We start from the raw sequence: 14,563 nt of genomic DNA, 5'->3' as shown, positions 1-14,563 counted from the left end.
GTGTATTGGGGACTTTTTGGATAGCATTGGAAATGTAATTGAGGAAAATACCTAATTAAAAAAAAAAAGAATTTTGTCAACCATTAAAATGAAAATGCCTCCTAAGTGCCCGGCCCAGTTGTAGGAATAAAAGCAATAAGAAGTAGCAAACAGAAAAAATTGCATTTATAACAGAAATCTAATACATTGATTCAAATGAAACAATTACGGTTCTAAGACATTTCCTGCCTCCAACTACACATAAAGATGCTCTCCTCTCTTCCTCTCCCTCTCTCTTTCCATTTTCATCTCTTTAATCTATCTATCTTATCTATCCATCCATCTATCTATCTCAAGAAAAAGAGACAAAAGCATTGTTTTGCATAACAAACCAAAAATGAACAATGTATATAAAATAATAATAGTTAAAACAGTAAAACAGTAAGAGGCTTATAGCAGGTGAATCTTGATTCATTTTTTTCATGAATGATACTACCCAAAACTGATTGGCTGTCAGAATCCATTTTGAGCCCCAACAAAGGTAGATCAACTAAGAAGGAGTGTTGGGGTTAGTTGTGAATCCTTGTATGCCATAGAAAGAGTCAGCTCTTTTACTACTGATGATAGACTACGTAAGAACCTCGGTTCATGTGAATAATGTCTCGAATGTTGCAGCAAAATGACTGAGAGAAAAATGAAAAAAGGTAGAAAACAAGGTAATGGGAGTGGGCATGAAGTCGAGCAAAGTCTAGCTGGGAATAACAAAAAATATCGAATATATTGTTTTGAGTTTCTACTTGTGATTTTCAGTATTGCTTCTTAAGAGTGTAGACATGACTTTTCACTCTAAACCTTCCATGAGCCAGTTTCTCTCTTCACAGTCCAAAATACCAAGATGTTTTTCAATCATTGTTCAAGTGAAATGATATCTGAATGTTAATTCAATCATATAGCCATGGTGCAAATGTTTCTCCTTCTTCATATGCTTCTTCGGTTTGAAAAAGGCAGTGTATTAAATGTATTAGAGCCTAGTTGTGACTGTAATACATTTAGGATAGTCATAGGCTGCGTGAAAGAATTCAATAGTAATTAAGTAGGTGCTTGGCTTTGTTCTTGCCATGAGAGGTTGGCGAGCTTTTGCTGGGATTGAACTTTATTGTATTTTTTATTAGTAATTTGGTATTTGTGTCTGGCCTTTAATAAGTTAGTTCGCATGCAACATTGATTGGCTGTCATCTTGATCATTATTCATCAGGAAAGACAGATAATAAGATGCCTCATACTTGGCTAACAGAATGTCAGGGAACAAGGACTTGCCTAGGGAAGGTTGAGCAAAACAGCTTTGATTCTTTTCATTGGGAGTATTTTTGTAGACTTTGTGTGTTTCTATGAAACACACCAATATTGTATTGCTTATGTAAGATGCACATCTCTAATATGTGAAGGAAACCGTTAAACTGAGCTGTATATATAAAATGTGCAGTTATCAGCTACTCTCTCCTTTTTCCATGGTAACTGCAGTAAGCCTATCTATCTATCTCTCTGGGGTAGATTCAGATATGAGCACCAGTGAAGTGGTGATCGGTTCTCTGTGTCACAATATGAACTGCCTCCTGACTTGGCTTGCTTTATTCAGTCTTGTTATTCTCCAGGTCTTTCAGATTTGTTTTTCTTTTTCTTTTTTCTTCTTTTTTCTCTATTCCCACAGAGCATGTTGCATACATGCACATCTTTCAGCCTTCCATGTTCTAGAGGGGTATACAGTATATTTACTGTGCTTGCAATTATCTATGCAGAGATATTAGGGCGCTATTGATGACAACATACAACCTACTTTAAGGAGAGGCTAATGAAATTTGTTTTAGCAACATAGCATACTATGCAATTTATTTAACTAGTAATACTATTTTTTAGAACATCAAACATTTTAAAGAGTCTGTCTTTTGCCCGATATTACTTGAATAACAGAAAATGAATCAAGATAATTTACTTGAATGCTTTTCACTTTATCATTGCAAATAATGTATATAACAAAAGCTTCTTTATCCTTGTGATACTCATGTTTCATTCTTAATTTATATGGCAACTAAATTGTTTAAATAATTGTTTATCATCAAGTAGGAATAACTATAGTATTTATGGCTTATTCCTATAAGTTATACACACACAGACACACACACACACACGTGTGTGTATATACACACACACACAAACAATCTACATGTAAAAGTATAATAGCTTTAGCCATGGAAATATTGAAAATTTAACTATTAATTTCTTCCACAAAAGTGTGTATTGATACAATTTCAGAGTAAAACTGACTTTAACTATGGTAAAGGCTAAGAGTAAGTTCATTCTATAATGCTATTAGGTTATTATTTTATTAGATTCTAAACATGCATTTTTACTGAATAATGCAGTACTCAAATAAATAAACAATGCAAAGAAACTTAAGCTTTCTCTTTAATAAAGCTCTTTGTATTCAAATGTATTTTCAGCCAACAATTCGCAAGCTAAGTCTGCTTGAGGAAAAAATACTCTAATATATGAAAAGCTCAATATTAAGCTCAAGGACTAAAAGTATTAATGGTGGAACCTAAAATCCATTTCAAATTAATGTTCAATAAGATTTGCCAGTACCAGTACTGGAACATAATATCCCAACACTAGTTAGCTTTCTCAGTAAGTTTTATAAAAGATATGTGATTCAGAACTAATTTAATGTGCAGAATTATAAAAAATGAAGAACCTAGAAAGATGAGGCTTATTTGAAATGAGTCTGCTTCTATGACCACATGGAGCAGGATGCAAAAATGTAAAGGAAAGGGGAAATAAATTCATTTGGTTTCTTGTGAGAGTCTTGCTGACAAACTATGTGCTTTGTCTAGAAATAAGTCCAAACTTTGCTATGTTAAAGGAACATAATAGAATAAAGAGAAGTAAATGGCTCTCTTGTATTATTCTGATGTCTTCATAGATAAATTTGTAAACAGTCTGATTGATTGGATTTGATACCCTAAAAGCATTAAAGGCAACAAGGCTAGCTGGTTACAGTCTTTAGAGCAATAGAATCCTTTCTTCAAATGAAAAACTGTGATCTCTGTAAACCGAATTAAAATGACACACATTATGCAGCTAATAAATAGGAGTACTGATTTAGCCTATGTAATTTTCTTATAGAGATAACTTGTTATTTGCCATCCACTGAAATGTGTCTGCTGTTCACAATAGTATATAAGATCTTCAAGGACAGCCATCCCTTCCCAACTGTCCATGGCTTCTGAAGCAGGGCTTTCATCTGTAAAGTAATTGAAACAGAAGGGCATTCAAGTCGCTTCAGCAAGACAAAACAAGCAGCCATGAGTGCAAAAACAAAGGAGCCGACGATAAAACTAACTCAGTGGAGAACATTTGGTTTGTGGATACCAATATTAGAGACCCCTGGAGACAGAACTGGTAGAGATGACCTTATTCCACGCTCCCTAGGACTGATGAGCCCCTATGTAACTGATATTTTCCTTTCTCTCCTCACGTATGGCCAATACTTTCCTCTTTCTCTCTCTTTGGGAAGCTGAGTTCTCCAGTACCTACCCCTGGGCTTGCACATATGTAACTTAATAAATTCCCATTGCTCCTGGTCAACAGAGCATTGCCGGTCCACAAACTGTTTGAAATCTGCGGGCATCCATGTATAAGATAGTCTCTGTTGCTGGTTCATTGCATCATCTGATTCTGCTATGCAGAGTCATCTCTCTACATCCTCACATCCCTCTCAATTTGCTTGTTTCCTCTTATCAAGAGTTTCAGTGGATATTCTGTTGCTGAGAAGAGGTTCTATGACCCCAGTAACTCTTTTGAGTGAATGCATTTAATTGGGGCTTGCTTACAGTTCAGAGATTTAGTACATTATCAGCCTGGCAGGGAGCATGGTGGATACAGGCAGACATGGTACTGGAAAAGTGGCTGAGGATTCTACATCCAGATCAACAGGCAGTGGGAAGAGCGAAGACAATGGGTATGGCTTGAGTTTTATTTGAAACCCCAAGGCCCATCTCCAGTGGCACACTTTTTCCAACAAGGCCACACCTCTTAAAAGGTCATACCACTCCCTGGTGACCAAGCTTTCTAATCTATGAGCCTATGAGACCATTCTTATTCATGTCTTTTTCATTTGATTTTTGCTTTTTGACCCATAGGGTTTAACCAGAGTTGTTTGTGCGAGTGTGGGGTGACTCTGTTCACTGGTACACAAATAACTCTACAATGGCTATATCACTGAAGACAATGCTATATCACTGAAGACAATGACTTCCTGTCTTCCAGAAGCCATAGCTCCCCGCTGCGCTAAGCTTGGCTCCATGAGCCCATATCCCATTTAAACTATTACTGGTTTAGCCTTTTGGGGACCACAACTTTTGAAAAGACTTTTCCTTTTTTTAAAAGTATCTTAGGATTTATTGTTTGTTGGAAATATTAGGACTATGGAGATTAAAACTGCTATTGATTTAAAATTTACTGTTTCAGAATTCTATATACTTGATCCAGAATCCCTTTTTAAAAATGGTTAGTGACTCTATATAAATCTTCCAAGTAGATATCATAAACTGAAAAGGATATAAAGTGTTGGGGTTTTGTTGGGGTTTGTGTCAAATAATTTTAGTGAAATTCATAATTTTTATTTTTTTATTTTTTTTATTTTTTTATTTTTTTATTTATTTTATATAATTTTTATTGTTTTATTTTTTTAATTAGGTATTTTCTTCATTTACATTTCCAATGCTATCCCAAAAGTCCCCCATACCCTGCCCCCCCCCCCACCTACCCACTCACTCCCACTTCTTGGCCCTGGCATTCCCCTGTACTGAGGCATATAAAGTTTGCCAGACCAATGGGCCTCTCTTTCCAATGATGGCCAACTAGACCATCTTCTGATACATATGCAGCTAGAGACACGAGCTCCGGGTGGTACTGGTTAGTTCATATTGTTGTTCCACCTATAGGGTTGCAGATCCCTTTAGCTCCTTGGGTACTTTCTCTAGCTTCTTCATTGGGGGCCCTGTGATCCATCCAATAGCTGTCTGTGAGCATCCACTTCTGTCTTTGATAGGCCCCAGCATAGCCTCATAAGAGACAGCTATATCAGGGTCCTTTCAGCAAAATCTTGCTAGTGTATGCAATGGAGTCAGCATTTGGAGGCTGATTATGGGATGGATCCCTTTCAAGACATGGTTTCTCTGTGCAGCCCTGGCTGTCTTGAAACTCTCTCTGTAGACCAGGATGGCCTTGAACTCAGAAATCCATCTGCCTCTGCCTCCCAATTGCTGGGATTAAAGGTGTGCACCACAGATGCCTGGTTTTTTTGTTTTTTGTTTTTTTTCTCTCTTTAAGATTTATTTATTATTATACATAAATACACTGTAGCTGACTTCAAACACACCAGAAGAAGGCATCAGATCTCATTACAGGTCGTTGTGAGCCACCATGTGGTTGCTGGGATTTGAATTCAGGGTCTTCAGAAGAGCAGTCAGTCCTCTTACCTGCTGAGCCATCTCACTATCCCCCATAATTATTCTTCTTTTACAAGATAATTGGAGCTTCTGTTAATATGTTGAGGTCAGTATGATGTGTGTTTCTTCTGACAAACTTAAAGAAATTAAGTTTGTTGATGGTTATATGACAACACATTGATGACAGGTATATTATATGGATTAGTAGATGGACATAGGTCTAGAAGTGTTAGGTGATCAATCAGTATTATTGGCATATTCTGTTTGGGCACACAGATGTGCAAGAGATGGGAATGGATAAATCTCCAAGCACTGACTTGAAAAACAATTTTTGTTTCCACGTGAATAAGCTTGGTGGGAAATTATTGCCTCTTGTAATTACGTAGTAACAATTAGCTAATAAGGTTATTTAAAAATAAGTTGAGATATTTTGAGATAATAATTTATATAGTTAGGCATAATAACTAAGATAACAGTCAGATGACTTATTATGCCAGCATCAATAATGTGATAAGGAAAACAGAGTAATCGTTTTATGAACACTTGTTTGTTCTTTGTTGCTAGGATGAGTGTGCCTTTATGTGTATATGTCAGTGAACATTTTTTTTTCTTATTTAATTTCAGCTATGACAGTGACAGCTGGTGCCCACCATTACCGGTGCAAACATACTTGCATCAGGGTATGGAAGATGAGCTGGAAGAAGACGAAGATCGGGTCCCAACACCTCCTGTTCGCGGCGTGGCCTCTTCACCAGCTATCTCTTTTGGACAGCAGTCCACTGCCACTCTTACTCCATCCCCACGTGAAGAGATGCAACCCATGCTGCAAGCTCACTTGGATGAGTTGACAAGGGCCTATCAGTTTGATATAGCAAAACAAACATGGTAAATATCCTCCATAAACCAAAGGCCCTGTACTTTCTACATATGGAGATGTTCTTGCATGCATATTAAGTAGAGATGCTCATAAATCTATGTGAGTGGAATGAAAATTGATTTTGAATATGTGTTAACCATCCATATTAAGAAACTGGTGACAAAAACATACGTAAACTGGCCATCATCGCTCAGCTTGCTAGAGAAGTGAATGGAGCAGGGACTCAGGCTGAGTGTTTTGGTGACACCAGATTCTTTTCTCATTCACAGACCAGCGTTCATTAGCTTATCCTTGAACTCATATTAAATGCTGCAATAAAGAACTCCTTTTAAATTCTTCAAAGTGCCTGTGATTAATTCTGTATGTCCTTGTAAATATGTAAATGCATGCCTCTGAGAATTATTATGGTCAGTGTCAGTTATTAAAAGACTTTGGGCTGAATTAAGTGGATTAGAAAATATAAAAATAAAAATCATAAATGTTTCAACAGAAATCCAGAACACATTAAGGTTTTTGTAAAATAAAAATACAAATTCATAAATCACACATGGAAGTCTGTCGGATGTTCTGTGAAAATGTGTCAGTATAGAAATAGGACCAAGCCTCACAATTTTTAGGGAATTTGGTTTTTCTGAAAGACTGATTAACATTTCAGTATCTATGACCTACTAGAAAGTATCTTCCGCTGATTTACATCATACCTGAAGTTGGATGAAAGACTTTGCACTTTTGGGTAGCTCTACTGACTGAAATATGTCTAATTGGGAAATAGCCATCATCTTCAGTGTTTATAAGCTACTTATTTTTAAAATACACCTAAGCATATAGCTGAGAAGATAACCAGATTAGGAACAGCACTCCAGGCTGGCACAAACATGTCCTTTGTGGTGGAACAGAGGACCTTTATTAGTTTTCACAGTCATCAGATATATTCTCACTAGTCATACTTGCTTACTTCTAAACAATATTGTTGTTCTACATAAAGCTGATTTGTACAAAATATCACTAAGTTTCAAACAATTGTCTAAAGACTCACAAAGTCTTGCAGTCTTGCCTCTTATACTTTAAACACACATGCTCATTTATATGAGAATCACCTGGACAAACTTAACTTACCTAGGTAGGAAACTGAGACCCTACCTCTAAGAAACTTCTGATTCCTTAGGCTGAGAATCCAGTGAGGAATTCCACAAAAAGAATGGATGTGTATTACCAGATGGAAGGATGACCTGAGGAAATTTGTCATTTATACATTTAGTTCTCCCATGTGGAATATAATACCAATGCTAATAATTGGCTTCTCTACAAATTTAAAAGGAACTCCCTAAAAATACCATAAATTATAATTAGGGATATGATCAAGAAGCCCCCAAAATCACAGTGCAGTTTAGGAACACGCTACAAGAGTTTAAAGAATTCACTGGATTATCTATACACTAAGTTTTAGATTATTCTCATAAAACACTATGGATTGAAATAAGCTAAGGAAAGAGATGTGGGGCAAACTTCTGAAGAATTTCAAAAAAAGAGATCTCCTCCATTTTTTCCTATTGGAGTCCCAGGTAGCTTGCTTTCCCTGCATTAGCAAGATGCAGGGATGATAACCAACCCATTGACATACATGGGAACAGAGCTAGAGTCATGCTCTTAGAGCTATTAAGGTTGAAACGATTTATGACTGACCTTAATAGTCAGATCATTGAGAGTTGAAGCTATGACTTTGTGACTAAAAGCCCTTTGAAGATTTGTTCTGTTAAATATTGTGTGGACCAGGGCTTCCAATTCTATAGACACTGTACCAGAAAGAACATACTACCTCCGGGTTACAAAGGAAAATATCTACCTTTTTTCTTTTCTTTTTCTTTTTCTTTTTTTTTTTCTTTTTTTTTTTGAGTTAGGTTCAAGTTCTCTATTATGCTTCATGATTTTTTTTGAGATGTAAATGTGTTTGCACATTGTTTGATTCTTGGGAAACTGTCTAATTCTAACTTCTAATGTTTAGAAGGGGTTAGATTTTCACTTGAGCTGGTCACTGATGTCTGTTTTACACTTAAAGTCCCCCATTTAGTAATTGCCTCATAGATATCTGCTGACTGGGTGAATGGGCTTTTCCACATCTTCTACCTTCCCGTAGGCTAGACCACGTCTCTCTCCTTGAGTATGCTTCTACCTGATCCATCAGTATTCAGAATGCCACAGCTTGCTTCGCATATATGAGTAGCCATTCATCCATTACCTAGAAAGTCCCTTGCTTGCTCTTGTGGTTTGGAAGTGTCCCTTGCTTAAAGTTTCACATCCCATTCCCAGAACTCTACAGATAAAAGGTCCCAGCTTCACATCCAGGGTTGCTATTCATGCTAACAGATAAAATGTACGAAGTGCTTCCTATTACTAGAAGATAGTTATAAATCCTGCATACCTTCCCCTCATATTTCAGACTAACTTCTGGTGCTGCTTAATCTAAGAAGTACATTTTCATCCCTATGTAATTTTTTCCAATCAACACATGCCACAAGCTATGTAGGATTACCGTATTCATCTGTAATATTCCCATCCCATTTCCTAATCTATCAAATCACAGAGAAATGAACCACATATATAATATTGCTTAATATCCTCTTCTTCATCACATAGCGCTCTCTCTCTTTTGCCTTCTCCTTCTCCTTCTTCTCTCTCTCTCTCTCTCTCTCTCTCTCTCTCTCTCTCTCTCTCTCTCTCTCTCTTTGTGTGTGTGTGTCTCTCTCTCTTTCTCTCTCTCTCTCCAATTTATAAACCAAATATGAAACCACATGTACAGCAAAGTGAGCTTGACAGCCCTCAGTATTCAGTCTAAGAGAATTTAGCAACACTCACTTTCCTTCCTCATTCTAAGTTAATGGGTGGTGATGAATGCCAAGGAGTTTCCTCAAATACCTGCTCCATAACCTTAGAGATTAGATCTGCTCCCATTGAAGTGATGTTCAATTCTTGAGAGTTCATTCCTGAGAAATCTAGAATCCTGTTCATTTTAGAGTTGTATATAAATTCACAAATGCAATTCACAGAGGGGTCTTGAGTAATTTCTCTTTTAAAAATATGAAACATTTTCTCGAAAGATTACAAATCAGAACAGAAATAGTCCTGCAATTTTTTTCAAAAGCCAATAGTAAAAAAAAAAAAATGCCTTGTTCTTATTAGCAGTGACTCTTAGGGAGATGTCCTTTGACTACTTCTGTAGGAAACATTTTGCTTATAATAACAAATAACTGTGAATCATGTCCACTGAGCAATTTACAGGTTAGAAATAATTCATTAATAGTCTCACAGCAAATCCAATAGATCCAACGATCGAACTCTACACTGTGTAAGTCATAAAATGTACACCAAGGATTTTCTTAAGTATTTTCTAATAAAAGAATGACCGTGCATGTTCTCTTAATTCTGTAAGATTGGGATTAGACACCTTTGCCTACAAGGCTATTGAACTTGCACTGTGTTCCAAATTCAATCCCTTAAGACTTTGGTGGTGAGATGGATTGAAAGTACCAAGAGCACAAAGTATTTGTGCCTAATCTACACTGGGATCATGAAACATCTGCTCAGTATAATGTGATGGGAGTCATGCCAAAATCATCCTCATAGGCCAGGAGGTGTGCCAGAGGCAGGGCTGAGCCAATCACATTTTCACCTGAGAAACTTCCTTCAACCAAGCTGCATAGATTCAACACTAACCTGGAAACTAAATAGCTATTGTCCCAGGCAAAAAAAAAAAAAAAAAAAAAAAAAATCCTTGGTTTGTAACAAATATTCCTATTCTTTTTTTAAGAATTTGTTGACACAAAAATTCTTTGTATTTTTCTCCCGGTATATTGCCTAGTAAACAATCAAAGCAATAACTTTCGTAGTTTATGCAGTTCCCCTTGGTAAGGCATATGTCCACATCAAAGTCTCTGCTGAAGTAGAAGACAATACTGAGGGTGAATATGCAAGGGAGACAGTATGAAATACCATAACATGCCATTTAAAAGGAATTGCAATTTCATTTAATGTTAACAAATTGCCTTTCGTCTTTCATGTCTTTTTGTTTGAATTCCAGGCACATTCAAAGCAATACTCCACCTCCACAACCCCCAGTTCCGCCATTAGGTTACGTGTCCGGAGCCTTGATTTCTGATTTGGAGACAGATGTTCCAGATGAGGATGCTGATGACGAAGAGGAACCATTAGAAATTCCCAGGCCCCTCAGAGCACTAGACCAGACACCTGGATCCAGTATGGACAATCTAGACAGCTCTGTCACAGGTAACAAGACAAATAGAATGAGAATAAGTGACCTATTTGCAACATGAAAATGCATCATAAATCAAATGCTTCCTTCCACTCCATCTATTTTTGTAACATTTTAAATATGATAATGTTAAACACCAAATTCAAAAAGGATTTAGAAATACTTTTGCTTTGCTGCTAAAATGATAAGGAAATTCATGAATTTTAAAAAGCTTTAAAGACATGAAGGAAAACTCAATTATATTCCGCGCTTTCAAGAAAAGTTCACTCTGCTAGGGAACCAAGTCTGTTGCATGAAAAAGCTTTACTTTTAGAAATGATATAATTTGTATATCGGGAGCAACATACAAAGTGAATGAGATCTTAAAGCGCTCCTTGATATTTTACTCTGTAAAATTATTCACTGGCGAAAATAAGGGGGCCTTCAGAAGGAGCCTCTCTTAGGTTACACACGGCATTATATTTTTGGAGTGGAAACATGCATAGTGAGATAAGAAGTACATTTATGCATTTCACATTGCTGACTATAATCACCAGTCCTCTGCCAAGAAGTGTAATTATTTTGACTGTTTATTGCTTAGGCTTCCTTTTCTTTCTTTCATTTTTTTTTCTTTTTTCTTTTCTTGTTCACAAAGCAGACTTCCATTGATGCTAGCCTGGGATGACTCTAAGAGCTAAGCAGCAGCCTCTTTCCTAGGATTTAAAAATTGTCCAAATAAAATTCCTTACATCCACAAAGGAAGTAGCAAAGGACAAACTTCAGTCTTTCTGTCCCTTACTGGACAGAGTTACTACAAACCTAAGTCTGATTTCTGTATTCTCTTGGGCCATCTCAGACAAGCGATATCTACATTCACTTAGATAATTCCTTCCCTCCGCCCCCATAATGCTTCTTATCAGAGTTTCCCTGATTCTGTGTGTACTCTGGGAGTTTCCTAATCACTACAGTATTGGGGCTGCCTGATAGATAGATCTACAAGTGCTGCTGGACCATGGTACATAGTACAGAGGACGTATCCGAGCCTCTGCCTTCCTTTTGGTGATTCTCAGCATCTGCGGCATGAATCTAATTCTCAGTATTTTCTCTTGCCTGGAGGCTGAGCTGATTATCAAGCTAATTAAGATTTTTAAACCACGGATATATTGCTATGATTGGAAGCATAGATCCTGCTGAAGGTGACAGGGCAAAAGTTAAAACTTTTGCATTCTGTGAGAGCTGACTTATTAGTACACTATTATGTTAAGCCTCTTTGCCTGAATTTCTAGCATAATCTACTTTAGGGCAAAATTCTGAATATCTTTGCATATTTCACTAGGAATACCAAACTGCTTCCTATTAAGAATGCAATGAAAGTCCCAAGAAAAACGGCAAAGGTCAGCTACAGCCTCTGAATTTCTATATTAAATATTGGAATCCCCGAGACAATATACACCTCTCTACTCTAACTTAGCAGGATACTATTTTACCCTTTTGTATGCTCAACTGTTAAGAACTAGTTAGGGTGTCTTATGCAATTGATCGAGCAACGTGCACTTCTCCTGTAACTAATTCCATGTGTGTGCCAAGCAAAGCTTGCATGGTTAAGAAAAAAAAATCTTTTCATTCTTATATTTGCTGTTTAATCATTGTCAAATGTTAAAAACAATTTTCAGACCATCTAGGTATGCCTATGTCCCCTGAAAATACACCTCCTTAGTGAAGTTGTACCTTCCACTACAGTAGCTAAAGAAAAAACCTCCAGTGTCTTGTCTTTCCTTATTCTAGAAACTCAGAGAACATTGAACCAAAGGTTTAATTTCCCCTCTAGACCAGTGGTTCTCAACCTGCCTAACGCTGTGACCCTTTAATATAGTTCTTCACATTGTAGTAACTCCAACCAAAAAGATGGTTCCGTGTTTACTTCATAACTACTGTTCTGAATTGTAGTAATTCTGCTACTGTTATGAATTGTAGTATACATATGTGTGTTTTCTGATGGCCTTAGGTGACCCATGTGAAAGGGTCATTTGACCCTAACGGGACTGAGGACTACCGTTCTAGATCTTGTGTGTCTGTGTGTGCATTTATTACAGAGTTTGTATATAAATGTTATAGAATGAACTTATCACCTTGAATCTGAGAGCATGAAATGTGTGTATATGTATGTTAGATAAAAAGTGAACATGGAGCATGTATGCATCATGTAGAGATCATGTGTATATGTTGAGAGGAAGTGAGTGAACATATTGGGAGATGTGAGCACATCAGAAAGTGTATAGGCATTTACATGGAGAAGGTGAGGACATAAATTCATGTGAGTGGACAAAACAAAGGAGGAACTATAGAAAGAATATGTGAACATATACAGGGAATGTATACGTGTCGATTAACTTGTGAGCTGGCAGAGAGGGTGCAGGGAAGGGGGCTGCAGATGCACATGCATTTTGGGTATTTTTCCCAGAGGTACCTGTATACATTAATCATGATGGCCCCTCTGCCCTTTGCAGGCACTACACCCAGATGGTGCACAGGCACACTTTCAGGCAAAACACCTATACACATAAATACACACACATACACACACACACACACAAATAAAAATATAAAAATATAATTATTATAAAAGCAAACCTCTCCTTCCTGAAGAAATACATTTTCTCAGAATATGTTCAGAACAACTAAACTATCTGTGTAGCTCCTTAAATTCTGGGATGTATATTCATTTAAGAAAACAGTCAGGAGAAGAAATTATCAATGTTTCTAACTTTTATGAGCTTAGCTTAAAAAAGAACATGTATTGACACATATACTGCTTTATGTAAGTATTGCCAAAACAAGCATTTATTCTGTGTACTTACATATATCACTGGATTAGGAATTTAGATATTATTTATTATTATTATTATTATTAATGGGTGACTTTTACCCACTTTTGTTTTCTTTTTGAGACAGGGTCTTTCTTGAAACTTACTGTGTAGCCCAGTTTGAGTTTCTGTGGGCTGTAATTAAAGGCAGGCACTACTACACCCAGACTGTTTTTTTTTTTTTTTTTCACATTTTAAAAGCATAGCAAAGGAACAAGAAATTAACAAAAGGAAGGAAAAATGAGGGATAGAGAGAAAGAATTCTCAGAGGAAGGAAGGAAAATGGAGGAAAGTAGAAAACAATTCAGGCCTGAGGTTTCACAGTGTAAAGTCTTTAGGGTCTGGCACTTTGCAGATGTGTCCTGGCCTCTATTCTTAGGGCTCACCCTAGGTTAGTTACTTGGCCTTCAAAACCGTGATTGTCAATGCCCTAATTTTATAGATGACACAATTTATCACAGAGGATTTCATCATGCAACTTCATCTATTTTGAATATATATATGTATATATTTACTGCTTAATATATGTTATATATTATGTATGAATGTGTGCATGTCTAGATTATATATTAAGTGTTATATGTGTGTGTGTGTATATATGCATGCATGCATTCACACACAAACTGTGTCAGTCTTATGATAACACAAAGTGACTGTAATCCTTGCTCTGAAATTGACTAATATTTATCTCTGGACTTATATTTAATATGAAAATATGATGGCTGCTTTGTTAGCATTAGCCTTTCTCTCTCTGTCTCTGACTCTCTGTGTTTCTGTCTCTGTCTGTCTTTCTCTCTCTCTCTCTCTATATATATATATATGTATATATTCCACATAAAATTGTTTGGACACATTAATCCTTGATAAAAATCATGAGTTTTCAGATGTGACATTTTCTACATCTACATTCAGTTACAGTGGACTATTGAAAATTAGCTGTCAGCATTTTTTAAAATATATATCACTTTATCTTTATTTTTTGGTAATCTGTGCTTCTAAATTGTCACGAGCATCTATTTAATTGTCACAAAGCACAAAAATAGGCTTAGCATCGCAGTGCACATCATGGTGTGGGTTGGAAAATCAACAC

General features: G+C 36.6%; 1 protein-coding gene across 17 annotated transcripts in view; it reads left to right on the top strand.

The window, feature by feature from the left end:
* The window catches only part of Robo2 (roundabout guidance receptor 2), a 1,509,792-nt gene that overhangs the window by 1,473,560 nt on the left and 21,669 nt on the right, over positions 1-14,563 (top strand). For all 17 annotated transcript variants that reach the window (XM_021184410.2, XM_029470220.1, XM_029470218.1 and 14 more), the window contains 2 exons: positions 6,111-6,371; positions 10,439-10,644. In XM_021184410.2, the coding sequence (XP_021040069.1) occupies positions 6,111-6,371; positions 10,439-10,644 (467 nt within the window). The remainder of the gene's footprint in view (positions 1-6,110; positions 6,372-10,438; positions 10,645-14,563) is intronic.

Source organism: Mus caroli, chromosome 16 (assembly GCF_900094665.2).
Source record: "Mus caroli chromosome 16, CAROLI_EIJ_v1.1, whole genome shotgun sequence".
Classification (NCBI taxonomy): domain Eukaryota; kingdom Metazoa; phylum Chordata; class Mammalia; order Rodentia; family Muridae; genus Mus; species Mus caroli.
This window is presented reverse-complemented; position numbering and strand designations above follow the sequence as displayed.